A 17,263-nucleotide genomic window follows, 5' to 3' on the forward strand; every position below is an offset into this window, starting at 1 on the left:
AAATTGAAATGTAATTAATATCCTCTAGTTTGAATTTAATGAGTTAAAAGTGGTAAATTGATTTATTAGTCTAAATTCGGAACCATAGTGACATATTTGAGTATAATTAAAAAGTTATAGATGGTAAATGGGAAATTGAAATGTAATTCAATATCCCTAATTTGAATTTAATTATTTAAAAGTGGTAAATTGATTGATTTATATGAATTTCAAACTATAGTCTCATATTTGAATATAAATAATTAGTTATAACTATTTAATGGGGAATCTAAATGTTATTCAAGATCCCCTATTTTCTATTTAATTAATATAAAATGATTAATTGATTTATTTATATTAATTTCAAACTATAGTTGCACATGGGGATATAATTCATGGAAGATGCCATAAAATTTTTTCATTTATGTGAATTTTGAACTATAGTTCTTAATAGGAAAATTTTAATTTGGACTCATGCTTTCCCTTCATTCCCTTAATTTCCTATCTATGTAAGTGCAGAACCACCAGTGTTTGCCGGTAGAGGAATTTCCTCAACCGGTAGAGGAATTTCCTCAACCGGTAGTCAAAATTTCTCAACCGCTACCAGTCGACTGGTTTAATGCTATCGGTTGGCCATATTCTCAACCGGTAGCCACTGTCGTTTTTTTCCCTAAAACACAAAATATGGGCAGTAGCTACCGGTAGAAAAAAAAAATGCAGCCCGTTCCTTTGTTGGTCGAATGGAATAGGATTTTCCTTTTGTTGTCATTTAGCTTTGTGATCCAGTCATGATGTAATTAGATGATACAATTGTGATTCTCCATATTACAATGGAACTGGTTCATTTGATGGTCGGCCGGAATGGGACTTTCCTTTTGTTTTCATTTAGCTATGTCATATGGTGATGATGCATTTATGCATGAATACTAGTAAGCAAGATTGAGTCATACTCATAATTCATTCTTGTTTACTAGGAATTTTCTATTTCTAATTGGTTTCTATTTCATTCAAATTTCCAATACTCTAAAAGTTCCTACAGATATATAGTTTATACTTTTACAAACATTATTTTGTATTTACTACTCCTTTTTTATAGTAAATATTTTTTTAATTATTTTATGAATTGACAATACTTTTAATAAGGATAATTAAGAAATATTTTTTGAAGGTAAATATTAACAATTTGATAATTTAGAAAATAAAAATGAAATTAATTTGATCAAATTACCAAAATATTTAAAGTAAAAATAAAGTAATAAATTTTAAGTTAATAATTAAAAAATGATGGAACTAAAAGTTAATTTAAACCATTAAATAATAAGTATTAAATTTTATAAAATATCATCTTAATAAACTCACTTAATAGCTTGATGACTTAATTTAAGTGTTTAACCACACTAAATATTTTGGGTAAAATAATTTAATGTTAAAATTTAAGGTAAATAAGCTAAAATAAATAATCTTTTCTAGATGGTGTAAGGGGAAAAGAGATTTGTTTCTACTCCTGCATTAGACATACACGTTTGATAAGATCACTTCCATCTTGTATACATCCAATTAATTTAAGGTATGTGGGAATGAGAATGATAAATCAATTTCTTTTCTTATTTATTATTAAATTTGGATTATAATTAAAAATGAAAAATTCATTCTTATAGAAATCAAGAGACTATTTGATTGTGTGATATAAAATTGTTCCTATAAAAATTGTTTCCCAAAATTTATAATACTATTTTGAGATTAATTTTTTAGAAACAGTTTTAAAAAACAAAGTGAATAGAGAGTGATTTTTATAAAATTAATTTAAAATAATATATAGAAATAATTTATTGATTTTAAATTATTTTTGTTATCCTATTTCGCTTTCCTTTGACTTTTCTTTTTTACTTTCTTTTTCTCACATTTTTCTCAAATTTTTCAAAAACCAAACACAATCTTAAAGGCTATATTTGATTCTCAAAAAATACTAGGAAAAAAAATATTAAAAAAATAATTTCCTCATATTTGATTTCACTATAAAAAATTATAAAAGAAAATCAAATATAATTAAAATTAATTAAATTTTTATATATTTTAAAATTATTTAATCTTACTATAATAAAAAAAAAATAAGTACAATGAGCTTAAATGTATAAAAATAATTTATTAAATTTAAATTTATTTTTTATTTTCCTTTATTTTTTCTTTCCATTCTACTTTTCCTTTCTATTTTCTTTCATTCCCATTTTCCCTCGAATTTTCCGAAACCAAACATAACCAAAAGTTCAAATATATATATATATATCATAAAAGTCTTTCTTATCATTTGGCATTCTACTCTGCTTCTACAAACCATACAATCAAAAATTGTTTTTTCTCATACCTTACTTCCACTTGGAAGATTATTGAAAGGCTGACAAATTTTATCTTGAAAGATACTGTCAATTGATTGATCCTTGTGTCCAAAGTTTTCTTTCTTCTATCCAACACAATTTTCCATTTTTCCTGTTCTTTGAGATTCTTCCCAGTAGTTATTACACTGCTGATCCATATTTGCCACCAAGCTAGTAGCACAGATCTTAAGTTCCTAGAAGTCGACACATTTAATAGAATTGTTCCCTCAACTTTTGAGGATACAATAACAGACAGCTTAATGTTTATTGGCACCTTACAGATCATGAAATTCAACAAGCATTGAATTGATTTGAGATGAAGTCTTTATTCCTTCTTAGCATATGCCTCTGGTAGAAGGCTTTGATCCTTCCAAGTCCATCTTCGAGAGAAGGTGGATCAATGGCAAAAGTTACTCGAGGCCAGTTCTTCATTCCCACAGCTACACCTGCAACAAATACCCCAAAATGATTAGACCCACTTCGTTTTTGTAATCCACTATACAAGCAACTAAAACTAAAGTAGGGTTGCAACTCCAATGGGTTCAGTCCGGTTGATAGCTAACGCAAACCTAACCTGAATTAAAAAACAATTATTCTAAATCCAACCCAACTCGCCCTTTAATATAAGGTTCTCAACCTTATTTTTCTAAGCTCAAAATGAGTTTTGATTTATATAGAATAACATGCATTATAAATATTATAAAAATATCAAATTGGTCTAAAGTTAGGCTTTGGTTATTGGATCATTGACCCATGTCTAACCTAAAATGAGTTAGGTTGAAAAATTTTGACTCAAGTCTGTCCAAACATCGAGTTGGGTCGGAGCATCCTAAGCTAACCAAGGTTGCTTGCTTCTTACCTGTAAGGACAATCACTGATTCCTCTTTAGACAGCTTCATATAGAACTCTACATCATCATCAATGTCTTCCAATAGAGACAGGTTCAGCTTGACCTGCAAAGAAACCGTAATTGACAATAATCATCTCAATATTCTGAAGTGCAAAATATATCATGTTTTCTTTCTCCCTTTACCATTACAAACATGGATCCTTCTGGCTTTTGCGGGCAAGTAATGCAGGGGATATCCTTGATTCTCTCATGAATTATGTCTGCACATTCTCTAAGTATGATGATAGTGTTTGAGAAGAAATCCTCTTTTGTTTTCTCCAGGATCTCTGGAAATGCACCCTGATAAATGAACCAAATCATTTATCAGAGTGTTCGATCTCTTTAAGAAATGAAGAACTGAAAAAAAAAATGGCATGCTCCCTTACAAACCTGAATAAAAGTTGCGGGATCAGAAGAAATATTGAGACAATTTATAATGCTCTCAACAACCTGAAATGAAAAGCAACAAAGATATAAGTTGAGTGTTTTATTACCAGGAAGTTTCCTACCTAGTCAATGTTTCCAATTCTACTACACATGGGATCATATACTGAAATTAAGTTCAAATTCATGCTTTATTACTATATTTTTCTTGGGATAGTGTCAGATTTTTCATTAAAAATTAGTAGGTTTATGTAAAGACCCACTCACTCCCATATAGATATTGTTTGCCGTAAGGGTAATGGGTCATCATTGTTTTAAAACTTGTCCACATGGTTAAGAGGAGTTCATTCATATATGGTGTCAAGAACTTCTTCCCCCATCTGATATGTGACCCCACAGTCACAATGTTCTTATTGTGTCCCATGAGATTGAAAGATCATATAGGCAAACATCTCTTATATGGACAGATAGACATAGTCCCACACTAAGGTCATGGATTAATTCTGATACTATTTGTAATAGCTCACTCTCTCCCATATAGATATTAAAGGCTTTGAGCCCAATAAACCATTACGATTTTAAAATGCATCTATATGGTTATGGGGATAAATATAATCAGGTTTCAAAACATGCTTAGAAAGTTTCTAAAAGCCCAAAAAGATATGACTTTGTCTCCTCCCCCTCAACCCCATAAAAAATTATTTTCACTGATTTTTTTTTCAACCTTTTTAACATAAATAAAACATTAATTTTCATAAAATTAAATTATAAATATTTATATTAATTTTTATTTTAAAATAATATTTATTTTTACTAAAGTATAAATTTCTAAAAATAAAAAATTGATAAAATAAAAAATAAAAAAGAATAGGACAAGAAAAATTCCCCGTATCCACTCCACCCCATTTATATTTTTTAGATGGGATAGGAATAGATAGAAACAAAAGAAATAAATGGAAAGAAGTTGGGATTAGGGTGATCCATCCTAAACCCACTCTACTGTCCTTCCTAAATGCAAGCCATGATTAACAAAAATAAAAGCAAAAGAAAACTGAAGAGACATCTTGCCAATATATTATCTATTTACTGTGCAGGGTTCTGCCATATAAGAACATAAAGCACAACAATAATCGACCTTTCCAAGTAGCTAAAAGCTGAAACGGTTCACTGCTTCAAAACCGAAAACATATCTGGCAAGACTTGTGTAGCAAACGTAAAAGCTGCATCTGATTAAGGACCACCCAACAATAATCAAACCTTTTGTAACCTCATAATATATTCACTTCTTAAGGTAATATATTTACCTATCACTCTTCCAGCACATTAACCAATTCGTACTCAACTAGCAAAAGATTGTTCTGCTCTTTAACTACAAAGTTAGCATCCTTGGTCACTTCAACACGTCCCCATTTGTCAACTGCTAGCCTCATTGATCCCTTAAACATGTCAATCTTTGCTTTGTGCAGAATCACAGTGGCGCCCAGCTTTATCATATCAACTGCATGGTGACAAAGGTACCTCATTACTATTAATATAAAACAGCAATGCTTTGACATCTTTCATACACACAAACTCACCTAAGTGCTACTGGGATAAGGAAGCTGGGACCAAACTACATTTGTGTGAAGCCCAAGCAATGTGAGATCGAGCAGATGAAATAAATTTTTAATAGTGAATCAATAGATCACTGACTTTAAGGTACCAGTTTAAAAATGTATCATTCTCAGTTTTGCCACAAGCATTATTTACAATAAAGTTAAACAGAAAGAAGGATTCCATACTTCTAAATGTATGATTCATGATAGGTAGAATATTCACAGTTTCAAGTCCAGAAAAATGTTTCCATCTCAATTAGGTAGTAGTAAGCATAGTCAAGTATCTATAGGTCAATGATGAGGGAACAATGGAAGGGAAAAAAGCTTGCAGGGGCAACATAATGAAAATGTAATGACCAACTGAATTCGTTTAGGCTTCTGTAGGCATCTATGTTATGGTTGTTACTTAGCCTGGGGAGGGATGTACCTAAAGGAAGGCTCAATGCCTTCGTTTGAGTATATTGATTGATTAGGATCTTAATGAGACAGAGAGAGTTGCTTTTTGTGTTCTCTCTTGATTGTCTTTGCCTTTTTGTGCCCATTGTGTCCGTCCTGTGTCCTCTAATATATTTTTTTGTTGCTATATACATACGTCTTGTATTGCCTATCAAAAGAATATAAATACAATCCACCCCACATACAAATGTCTTCTATGGCAATTGTTCAAAATTGGGCATAATGCATCTATTGTGAGAGAGAGAGAGAGAGAGAGTTGAATAAATTTCCAAAAGCAACATGGTTAATTTATCCAAACAAGAACGTAATATAGAATCCTCAACTGTACAAGTGGATGCCAGGTTGAGCTCATCTCAAATTCAAAATTCCTATCTTATCCTACTGCAGTTTTTAAGAGCATCACGCTTCAATATTTAATAAGCTAGATTACAGTAAAGCCATGTTAGGAACTTATTTTAATTGTTGAAGTAACTCAAAAAAATAAAAAGTTTTTAGAAAATATGTCTTTGAAGATCTAGGTCCAACACTAAAAAATTGGAAGAAAAAAGGAGTACCAAAATTTAGGTTCAGCCCTGCTTGGTTAGGGAAAACAAAAAAAATGCCCATAGTGTTTGCTTTTGTCAAAACCTTTTCTTTTGGTTTGGCAAGCTTGCAACAATGACCTGGATTTTTACGTCCAATGTTGATGGCTTAACTGGTAAGCAAAGGTGGCAGGTCAATGAAGAAAGGAAATATGGAATGGGCCCGAGGTGGAAAACTTTTGGTCTTTGTCATAGACTGATTGATGGTAATAACATTGTTTTTTTTTTTTTTCATATATATTTATTTTATGACAAGGAATTGAACCCAAGACCTCCACAGTCCCCAATCCAAACTCTTGCCACTTGAGCCAAGCCTCAAAGGTAGTAAACATCATTGATGTTAACTTTTTCATTCACAAAAATAAGTGGTTGAAATGGCTTCTAGCATATGTTAAATTATTGGACATTGAGTTGTTGCTTGCTTGAAAATCATGAAGGAGTTGGATTTTAAGGTGCAATTAATCAACAAAGAGCCAACAAAAAAATTTCCAAACTTAAATCTTAGAAATTGACATAAAAGCACAACATCATATATTTCAAATTTAAGTAATCTAATGCAACTAATCCTTCTCAGGCACTAAACCATGACAAAGAAAGTTCATCTTCAGTAGATGCTGAGAAAAATGAAACAGAAAATATAATAAATTTTTTAACTTTCATGCTATTTTCAATTTCCTTGTATTACCAACAATGAAAATTCTGCAGCTCAAAAATTCAAATTTTATTTTATGTTTACGGCGGCCTAAGCATACCTAAAGATAAAATATTTCACTTCGTTTATCTCACTTTTTCTCATGAGCCAACATTAAGAAGAAAAAAAATTGAAAGCTAACACCCCTTTTTAACACTCTTTTAACACAATTCCAAGAACATTACAACGTAAGATGCACAATTCTCTTTGTTTCCCACATTTCCTCAGCAACCAAACACACCCTAAATGAGAAACTCACAAAAATAAAAGGGACACATACTTAAGATATAAACAAATACCTTGATCGTTACGAGCAGTGAAGATGATCGCCCTAGTCTCATCCCCAACAAGACACTCAGCAATACGAGTGTGGCGAAGATGCTGCAACACCAATCGACCATTTTGTAACACGGTCTTAGAGCTCACCACCTTCACCGTCAGAGTGTGGCCACCGGTCCCCGGCTTCAACTGGTCCACCTTCGTGAACACCGACTTCCTCTTCTTCGTCACAGCTGCCTTCGTCGTCTCCGTAGTCGTCGTTGTTATCGCTGTCCCCGTAGTCGCCGTTTCCATCGCTCAAAAACCCTAGCTCCAGGATCCAAATCGGTTGGGGACGTGAAGAAGCCCTAGAATAAAAACAAACGTGCTAGGGTTTTGCTTTTAGGGTATTGTTGGACTTGGACTTGGACCCTTTTAGAGCTACTTTTGTGTATATGGAAATTGAAAAGGCTTGAATAGGGTCTTAAACAGCTACACGGCCGGCTATGGAGGATGAGTGAAGATGAGAGCATGGGATAAGGGTGAGAGAATAGGAGGGGAAGAGCTACACAGCCAGCTATGGAGGGGAAGAGAGCAAATTAGGGGGGGGAAATGGGAAAAAGGGGAGAGAGGGGGGAGAGAACGGGAGGGGAAGGTACCCGGTTTCAATTTTTTTTTTTTTTTTTTTCATTTGGATGGTTGAGATTTAATCAGTTTCATCTAATGGCTGAAAAAAAATGGAGGCATGGTACCGAATGAGGTATTGTAGAATATTCCAACAATATAACATAACTAGTTTTGAGCACACTCCATCAGCCAGCACTTAGAAACTCTTACCAGTGAAAACAAAATCTTAGGGAATAGCAATATCTCTATGCAGTTGGCCCTTAAAATTATACCACAACTTCCAAAGGAAAAAGAGCTTCAGGTGCCCTACTTCTAGAGATGAAAAACCTTGAAATGATGAAGTTCAAAGGATGAACTTACCGAAATCACCATAGAGGCAAATGGCTTTGACTCTTTTCGCTGCTCAATTGGAACTGGAGAATAACTTACACTCTGAACTTGGAACCTTATCTGCAGCAGAACACCAAAAGTTAAGCCAAACCACAACTGGAAGTTTTAGCATAATTATAGAACTGTAAACAGAATTATGCAACATAAACCTTGTCTATCCCATCTATAGGAAATTTTTGTTCTTGATTATCCGGTATCCATATGACTTGACTCCTGGAATTCCATAAAAGGAAATAAGTCCTTACACTATACATACAGATGTAAGAAGTAGGCGTGAAATGAGTGAAAAAAAACAAAAGGAAAAAAGAAAGCAAATGGTGAAATACTGAACAATCTAATTTTAATTCCATTAAAAATTTAAATGTAAGTGAGATTTTTTTATGGGTTAGGCTCACAGTGGGATGGATTTGGCATAAGATGGACCAGTCTGTAGATGTCTTCAAAGAATCCAAGTGATACTATCCATTACATATTCAATATCAGCAGTATGCAGATATTAAATAGGTGTTATTCATGATGATGACACAAAATAGAATTCACCATATCTTACTTAAAAATTCCAGCTTCACCTCTCATATAGCATAATTAGCTTGGCCAAATAGTAGGCAGAATAGAAAGCAATTTCTTCAACCTAACCAATAGTTTCTCATATTTCATGGCTCTCTTAGAACTATGCACCTGCAAAGAGGTCATGGAGTAACCTCTTTAGCTCAACGAAAATTTCATATACCAATGTATTTTTCATAGTCAATGGTAAATTAATCTAAAAGCACCTAACAGAAGGGGGGTCACAACCTAAATATATCGGAAGTATGCAATGGGTTCCCAAAGTAAAAATAGTAAACTAAAAAACCAATTATGATGTATCTATATAGTTTTTAAAGGGCTTCGGTATTGGGCATGCCTATATTTACAAACAAAAATCAAAATAGGAACAGTTATATTATAAAGTCTAAGTCATGATGAGAATGTCTTATGATCACATCCTTTTCTCCAGCAGCCACGATTCTGAATTGTAACATTGCTCATGTCTTTATGGTTGTCAACCATCTTGTTTTCCAATTGTCGCCTACAATTAAGAAAAAATAATACTAATAATAGCGTAATTTTTATCTGTATCGTTGAAAGTAGCAAAAAATAGAAGCACCTAATGAAATTCACAACACAACAAAAAAAGGAAGTCAATAGTATGATGGTAGCTCTTTCACATGATACTAACAACTTTAACATAAAGATCCAAACCATCCAAGAAATGAGAACTTACAACTGGCATGTGCAAGTGAGATCGCATTGATGAGGAGAACCTTGGTATTTTCTTGTTCTTCTTTTCTCAGTGCTTTCCCAACTTACGAACCACCTCCAGATTCTGCACCATTAAATTTCCACTAATAAAGCCTACATGCAAAAATATTCAAACAATAAGCCTCTATATGTTTCAATAGATATAATTCTGGTATAAAGTTTTTAGTAATAAACTATCAAAATCACTTGACAAGGTACTTATCACAGAAAAAAAATTAATAAATAAAATACTTCACAAAGTATTCATTCTAGTGTGTGTCTTCTCTTATCAAAACTTGCAAGGACACTAATTTATTGGCTTAGTTCATATGTATTTAATTGTGATTCCAGGAAAAAGTCTACTTTCATGCCTGAGTATTTTTTATTGGAAAGGTAATTCCCTCAAATATAAATTTTCAAGAGAAACAAACAACAAAGAAAAAAATAGAAGGAGCCACCTTCTGGTTATGCACTGTCGGCACCACTAGCCCAATTCTCATGCAAGTACGGTTCCATCATTGACCTTGCCTGTCCAAGTTGGCCTCTATTAATCAAATTCGACATGTCTTCAAGACCTTATCTCTAGCATTGTTTGTCGCATTAGTAACCAAATTAACAACCAGCCTCAATTGATATAGATGCATCTTGTTCTGCACAACACACACCAAAATCATAGGCTGGTTTGGTAAAAATTCAAATAAACCAATTTCTAAAGTCTTGGTTTCACTTACCTCCGCGATTGAATGTGTTAGTGTCACCCCGTTCCAATGTTCCATGTACTTGATTGTGAACATGCCACAATCATATCTATACCACCAATTGCATTACACCAATCATATGCATACATCAAGCATAAAAGACAAATACATCAGTACCGCATATTTAATGATACGTAAAATAATAACGGTTAAAGTAATCTACCTATTTAGTTGTGGCATAATTTGGGGTTGCACATGCTGGAATTTTGAGACCTCCAATCGCCTAAGCATGCCATGAGCATGGAATGCTTTATCAATTGCATCAGACAAGCATCTCGATACAGCGCTTATCCCGTTACCCCTTCTTAAAGGCAATAAAGATAAGATTTCGACCCTTGAAGCTGGAATATTGACCACGTGCACGTGCCAATAGTTGTTGTCGCAAATGGGAAAAAATAGCTACACACATATTGATGACATTGCCATTAATATGTTAGTAGGGCACTATAATATGATAATTAAATGAAACAAAGACTTTGACCATGATCCAATTGTACTAGGTTTGACGTACCATATCACAACTTGAGAAATCATGGCCCAAAAATTCAGCATGAAGGACCATCTGACATCGCTCTTTGATTTCATGCTTTTTGGCATTTGCCGTAAGGCTGACTAGCACCACCTGGTCATTTGTTCTTACAGCTCACCACATAGTCTCCAATTTAAAATAATAGAGAAATGCATTAAAGAATTATGATTAAGGCCTCATGGAGAATGATGGGTCGAAATGGTATGCGCGCGGTGGTATAGCTTGTTCTGCATTCATCATTCGACAGACCACTCCGATAATCTGAAAATTTACACATGTAAATGACCATAAAACATAATAATGTGCATTTTATATAACGACCAAGGCAGAATAAAAATCTTTGAGACATACCGCACTATTTACCCAACGGCCTCCATTGAGCGAAGAAAGCTCATCCCGTGTTATATATGTGTCATGCATCTCGCACAAGATCTCACTGCAATGTAAAAAATGTGTTAAGTCAATAGCCATAAACATTAACAATAATGTCAACTTTAACAATAAATGGTGAATTCATGTGAAGTACCTTGGCTCACCGTCTTCTGACAATGCATAATCCGCAACTAACCTTTCTTGTTGGCTGATTTTAGGAAATAGTTGAACACATTGAGAGACGAAAGGGGATTTGAAAATGGCGGCTGGCTTGACAAGCCTTTTCGCTGTGTGTTTAAATCTCCGCCTAGGGGTAGGAGAAGGTTGTTTGTTGCCACAACCTTCTTGAACACCCATTTGCACCCCTTTAAGTGATTGCAATTAAGCACTCTTTTGTGAAGGTGGGAATGTGTCGTGGTCAATACATGGGCCATCATCTACTGCTGCACCGATGACTTTTTGCTGGCTAGAATGAGTGCTTGCGGCACCGGTTCCTTTTCTCATCATTTCATCACTACAAGGATACACACCGATGCTTCCCTCGTCTTTCTTTCTTTTTACATTCACAACTTCTTTTGGTGGGGTAAGTGCACAGTCACTTTGTCCTCCACTGGACCTTGCACATAGTGTGGCAATTTCTTGTGCCACAGATGAAGCGAGGCTCATAAGATGTTCGAAATTCCGACTCAGCTGTGCTTCAATGGTCTAGTGTTAAGAAAAAGGAATATCAATTAGCACGGTCAAATAGAATTAGGATGGTGCTCAAGTTTGTTTGTGAAGTAATAAAGTCGTAGTGTCATGGCGTACCTCAGTTGGGTCATCAGAGTGTGAGCAACCCACCTTGTATGGATGTCCATCATTATGTGCAGAAGGTTTGCTTCCTTGTATAACCTGCCCATACATCAAACAAACATTGATGATTACGTTTGAAACATAAATTAATGATAACACCAACCTACGTTTATGGAGTTGCTGAATTTTATCATACCTGGACATGGCCATAATTGCCATAGGTGTGTATTTTGGTAGCCAAGTGCCTCTTGACTTGCTCATCTGTCCATGTAGCCGAAAGTGGACTGTTGACTTCAACTTGGAAAGTCCTCATATAGAACTTGATGATATAGAAAAGTTGTGAAGTGGGAATCAAATATAAATTGGTTAGAGAAGCTATTACAATATCAACAAAAGAAGAAATTATTTTGGTAGACGCATATGACATTAATGTGGAGAGGTTGAGAAACGAATACCTGAAGAAACAAGACACAACCTCTAATGTATGTCGGGTGACTTGTACGATAGTCCTTTATCCCATCCTCGACATATTGGAGAACAAACTTGGCCCAATTTTTGCGCACCCCCACTTCACTATCCCAAACCGTGTCCCACAAGTCATGCACACCTTCTTGTTTTGAGTTGGGGGCAAGGATAGTGGCACAGGCGAAAATGAGGAAGGATTTCATGAATTCTTCGCCAACTAGTAGATCACGCAAATTAGCTTCCAATATTTTAATGTCGTATGTGTGGTTGGGTGTGCTACGCCTATTGTAGATGAGAATGTTAACGCCATTGTCCGGGATGCCCAACACTTCTCTAACATCTTTGGGCGTGATTGGGACAACAACTTTTGTTTCCATGCATAAGCGGTGGTAGCCAATGTCGTATTTGGCGACTATCCACGTTATTAGCTCATAACGCAATTCTTTACAACCAAGCTGCAGTAAGCCCCCAAATCCCATATCGCTGATGACATTTTTCTTATCCATTGAGAGGGTATCCATGATTGATAGGAATTTATTTCTCGAGCAACGGGATTTTGGTAACTTAACCTACAACATGAAAGAAGGAAAATATATTACAAATATGTTGCAATTCCAGAGTTAAGCCTCAAGGGCAATAGTTTTAAAAGTAGGTTAAAGGGCTGTCGAATATTTTACCACTTTAGATCTTGATGGAACATGGCTTCTCCGCTTCCTTTGTCTGCTATCCATGTGTTTAATAAATGAAGTGCTTCTTTTCCTTGAGTATTTTCAACAACGGCGTAGACTAGTAGTTGGGGAAAATTATGCACCAAGAGATTGTGAATGGAACATCACCATGACAATAGCAATATAAGGGGTAGATACTGCATCTGTACAATGAAATGAGCAATTTTATATATGTATTCCTCATTAACAGCATAACAATCTTAAAAGGCCACATGTATAGTGTTGTAGTTGTATCAGTTAATAAAAATGAGTTCAGAGGTCAAAGAAAATTCATAAAGTTTACATAAAACAGTTGTCCCTATGTCTATGAATAATGGATTTTGATTTACAACTTGTATAAGTTTGTTTAGTACAACAATAACATTTGTTCAAGTATTGTACAACACAATTCTTAATAAATGGGAGCTTGATATTTACAATATACCTTAAATTGGAATAAAAAAGTACACCACTATATGGTTTTCAACAAGATTAGCCTACTAAGAAATGAAGCAAAAAGAATTATGATAACAATCTTGATGTAATATTACCCATTACAACACACCAATGATAAGTGTTACATATGTGTTCTTGGTTGGTAACAACCTTTAGAAGAGTGTTCAAAACATGTAATGGATATACAAAAAAACACATAGTTTCAGTCATGGAAGAATGTGACAGCATTGCACTTAAGACAAAAGGTTCTTGCACGTTTTCCTATGGTGCCCGGAAGTATGACATCTTGAGCAAGAGACAGTCCGTTTATCTTGAAATTGGGACTCAATGCGCTTCTTTCTTGGTCTGTCGGGAGGCCGCTTAGTATGGAGAGGGTTAAGAGAGAAGAAAACTTCACCGATGATAGATCGAACCAAACCATCATTAGCGACTATTGGCATGTCATGGGTCTCTATACAAGAAAATGAGCCCGAGTAAATCAGCTCTTGCATTAGGAATTTGTACCAATCTTGAATAAAATCAACAACATTCTGACCGATGGAAAGAATAACGGTTGTCGCATTTTCACAAGGGATGCCCAACATTTCCCAACCCCTACATGTGCAAGTACGCTTCATAATGTCCACATTCAAGAAGATGGTTCCGATAGAAACCCCAAATATTCCGTTCATGAAAGGAGTGACCGGATACACCTCACCATTGACAATTTTCTGCTCCACTTTTTCTTCAATTTTTGGCCTTATGCATTCCTTCCAATTGTTTGATTCCTCTTTATGTTTGACAAGCATAGAACCTAACTTAGCCATATGCTCCATTAGAAATGTACAAATGAAGTTATGTCTTTCATTCCTTAGCCAAGCATTAAACGACTCGGCAAGGTTTGTGGTCATTTTATCCCATCTTTGTTTTGGGAATTTGGACATAGCCCAATGTTCAAGTTCATTTTCTTCAACCCATTTGGCCAAAGCGTCATTGTATTTCCGTAGTTCAAACATGGAAACATTGTAATCGTGCTCTAAACTTGCATAGGCAATACTATCAAGGAATTGAAGTGCATTTTCTTTACCTTTGTTCCCTCTTGTGTAATGTTTGCTCAAGAAAGAGCTGAAATTTTCCTTCAAGTGACGGTAACAATAGGTGTGGTTTTCAAGCCCAAACACTTCAGGAACACTACGAAGGAGAGCGGGATGTCTATCCGAGATAATAACGACTTCCTTATCTCCAACAACCTTCTTCAAATTTTGCAAAAACCAAGACCAAACGTCATAATTTTCTGAGCTCATCACGCCAAAGGCTAAGGGGAACATGGCGTCATTAGTATCGTATGAGGTCGCCGAAAATAATGCACCCCTATATGGCCCACTCATATGGGTAGAGTCAATAGCTATGATTGGCCGACACCCCATTGCAAACCCTTGGATAGATACCGAATGAGCAACAAAGAGTTGCTTAAAATGTCCATCACTTGAATGCCCCAACTCAACAATGCTTCCTGGATTTGTTGCAACCATTTTCTCACACATCCAAGGCAACAATTTGTAATAATATTTAGGTTCTCTATAAATGCGCTCATTTGCCTTCTCCTTGATATTCCATAGTTGAAGATACGTCAATTGCATCCCATGTTGCCTTTGAAAGTCCTTACAAATTTGGCGGGGTTGGTAATCGGGAGTGGATCGGATGACATCATCAATAAGCAATGAAGCCCGATTAGATCTCACTAAAGGTTGGCATACAACAACATCTTCCAAACTATGATTATGGTGGTTATGAAAAGTGTGAACCTGGACGATGTTCAAATCCCCAATTGCACGAGCTGTGACTTTCCAAGGACATTTAGTAACTGTGCAAACAATTGTCATGTGTTTCGTACTATTCCTCTTGAAGTGATAACGAAATATATTAGCAATTGACATCAAATAAACGGCATCACGGAACTTGGCAGCATTGGGGAAGGTATGTCCACTACCCATAAAGGAATTTTCAAACCGCCTTGAGTCACGTTCGAGTATATTTTGTTATATTATGATGCTCTTGAGGTCCAACATCAGACAAATTCGAATACTTTCTCCTCCTATTTCATGGCTAATATTTCCTACAGTGTTGTTTGAGTTAGTTAAAACTTGATTAGGGCTGCAAAACCAATCATATTTTTAACCTTACCCTTTTCTCAATTTTCCAATTTTCATAGATTTCCATATTGAAACCTTTTTGTTTTTTTGGAAATAATAATTCAATCTTCAAACTGAAGAGCAAGCATAATTTTCACAAGATATCAAAATGCCATGGACATAAATCTTAAAAATTGTAGTAGCTATACTAATTACTCAACTTAGCTTGAAGGCATAATTTTCTGGGTAACAACAAACAACATGTGTATTTGCAGTATCCATAGCCATGAATTGGAACTCATTTCAGCCAAATCATAAATGAAGTGTAAGACACAATAGATTATCAGTTGATTTAATAAAAATTAAAATGGATAATTAATAATTAATAATTATTTATATGGAGCAAATTGCTCTCATGATTTGTTTCCTTTTTTATTTCATACTAAATCCAAAATTCAAAAAGGTGACCCACTTCTCTCACTCGACCATCAAGGAGCCATTTTCTGAAGTTTCCCTCCAGACGAGAGAATCCCTAAAAAGGCCCTATTTTCCTCTGCCACTCTCAATCCTCACAGGTACTAATCAAATTTTTTTTTTTTTTTTTTTTTGAAACCCCCGTTTGATTCCCAAGAAAATCCATCCCCCATTTGATTTCCAGGAAAATTCATCCTCATTTGATTTCTGAGAAAATCCTTGCAAAACCCCCAAGGAAAAAAAAAATTGCTTTTTTTTTCCCATCCCTGTGTTTTATGGATCTGTTCATATGGGCCTCCTAAAACACAACTTCCCCAAAGAAATTTATAGCCTATTTGTTTCCAAATGTGCACCACTCAAAACCTAAATCGAATCATAATACCTGGATTCCAAAAATGTTGTAACCCTACATAATCTCCCCTCCATCAATGTGAAAATAAACCAACACAAATAAACCATAAATAAATCAACACAAAAAATACATCAACAAAAACGGAAAACAAGGGAGAGAAACATGATTCAAATGACTAGTCAAGAAGATAATCACCTGATGATGGTGATAAAGATAAAGATTCGGAGCTGGATTTGTAGACAGAGACGAAGAGAGCAACTACAGTTTCCCCAAATTCTTCGATCTACGTTGTTGACTCACGAAGAAGAGGTTAGGGTTGGTTTCCCGGGATTCTAGAGATTTCGGGGATATATAGGAAAATAGCAGGTTAGGCTTCACAGGATTTAGGTTTTTCAGATTAAGAGGAAGACTAGGTGGAGGTTAGGGTTTCAGAAATGGTGGGTTTTGAGAGGGAGATGAACAGATGGAGTATTTGAGTTCAGTGTTGGTGGAGAGAAAGTTAAGACAGAGAGAGAAATGTGTGAGGAGGGGATGTATCGTTTTTTGGTTCTTTTTTTTTTTTGGTTTATCATATGTGGATGCTGACATGGCTGAATGAGGAGGGCAATTTGGGTATGAAATCACACCTCAACCCAGAGTGCTCAAAATCCAAATTATTTTTGGGACCATTGTATTTAACTTGAAAATAGTAAACTTGGGTTTTGAAATCCTAGTTATTTGCATATCAAAGACCTATAACATACT

General features: G+C 34.9%; 3 protein-coding genes across 4 annotated transcripts; all 3 read right to left on the minus strand.

The window, feature by feature from the left end:
• Positions 1-2,450: 2,450 nt before the first annotated feature.
• Positions 2,451-4,848, minus strand: LOC100253881 (nicotianamine aminotransferase B). Its single transcript, XM_059734465.1, has 5 exons — positions 4,760-4,848; positions 3,631-3,690; positions 3,385-3,540; positions 3,211-3,304; positions 2,451-2,797 (listed from the first exon to the last, which is right to left on the minus strand). The coding sequence occupies exons 3-5, from the start codon at positions 3,394-3,396 to the stop codon at positions 2,643-2,645; spliced, it is 261 nt and encodes an 86-aa protein (XP_059590448.1). The 5' UTR covers positions 3,397-3,540; positions 3,631-3,690; positions 4,760-4,848; the 3' UTR covers positions 2,451-2,642.
• LOC104882689 (uncharacterized protein At4g28440) lies at positions 4,673-17,043 on the minus strand. Of its 2 annotated transcripts, XM_010666874.3 has the most exons (16): positions 16,715-17,043; positions 13,097-13,290; positions 12,410-12,988; positions 12,151-12,273; positions 11,970-12,053; positions 11,317-11,867; positions 11,142-11,226; positions 10,773-11,051; positions 10,425-10,660; positions 10,235-10,310; positions 9,962-10,153; positions 9,487-9,588; positions 8,773-9,291; positions 8,618-8,680; positions 8,372-8,435; positions 7,964-8,282 (listed from the first exon to the last, which is right to left on the minus strand). In XM_010666874.3, exons 2-6 carry the CDS (start codon positions 13,148-13,150, stop codon positions 11,544-11,546), a joined length of 1,164 nt encoding a protein of 387 aa, XP_010665176.1. In that variant the 5' UTR covers positions 13,151-13,290; positions 16,715-17,043; the 3' UTR covers positions 7,964-8,282; positions 8,372-8,435; positions 8,618-8,680; positions 8,773-9,291; positions 9,487-9,588; positions 9,962-10,153; positions 10,235-10,310; positions 10,425-10,660; positions 10,773-11,051; positions 11,142-11,226; positions 11,317-11,543. The 2 variants fall into 2 exon arrangements, with proteins under 2 accessions (XP_059590447.1, XP_010665176.1); XM_059734464.1 differs by lacking the exons at positions 9,962-10,153; positions 10,235-10,310; positions 10,425-10,660; ... (6 more) ...; positions 13,097-13,290; positions 16,715-17,043 and adding an exon at positions 4,673-5,122 and having other exon boundaries at positions 7,247-8,282; positions 8,372-8,680; positions 9,487-9,613.
• On the minus strand, positions 13,816-15,555 carry LOC104882695 (uncharacterized). Its single transcript, XM_010666882.1, has one exon. It carries the CDS (start codon positions 15,553-15,555, stop codon positions 13,816-13,818), a length of 1,740 nt encoding a protein of 579 aa, XP_010665184.1.
• Positions 17,044-17,263: the final 220 nt, after the last annotated feature.

Source organism: Vitis vinifera, chromosome 18, assembly GCF_030704535.1.
Source record: "Vitis vinifera cultivar Pinot Noir 40024 chromosome 18, ASM3070453v1".
Taxonomy (NCBI): domain Eukaryota; kingdom Viridiplantae; phylum Streptophyta; class Magnoliopsida; order Vitales; family Vitaceae; genus Vitis; species Vitis vinifera.

What these genes read in the sequence shown, in the direction of transcription:
- LOC100253881 (XM_059734465.1), bottom strand. An exon ending in ATCAGTGATTGTCCTTACAG is followed by an intron (nt 2,798 to 3,210) that starts GTAAGAAGCAAG and finishes TATTTGTTGCAG; the next exon opens with GTGTAGCTGTGGGAATGAAG.
- LOC104882695 (XM_010666882.1), bottom strand. Translation starts at nt 15,555, where the DNA reads ATGGGTAGTGGACATACCTTCCCCAATGCTGCCAAGTTCCGTGATGCC.
- LOC104882689 (XM_010666874.3), bottom strand. Translation starts at nt 13,150, where the DNA reads ATGGATAGCAGACAAAGGAAGCGGAGAAGCCATGTTCCATCAAGATCT. An exon ending in GTTGTGTCTTGTTTCTTCAG is followed by an intron (nt 12,274 to 12,409) that starts GTATTCGTTTCT and finishes TATATCATCAAG; the next exon opens with TTCTATATGAGGACTTTCCA. An exon ending in ACTCTGATGACCCAACTGAG is followed by an intron (nt 11,868 to 11,969) that starts GTACGCCATGAC and finishes TCTTAACACTAG; the next exon opens with ACCATTGAAGCACAGCTGAG.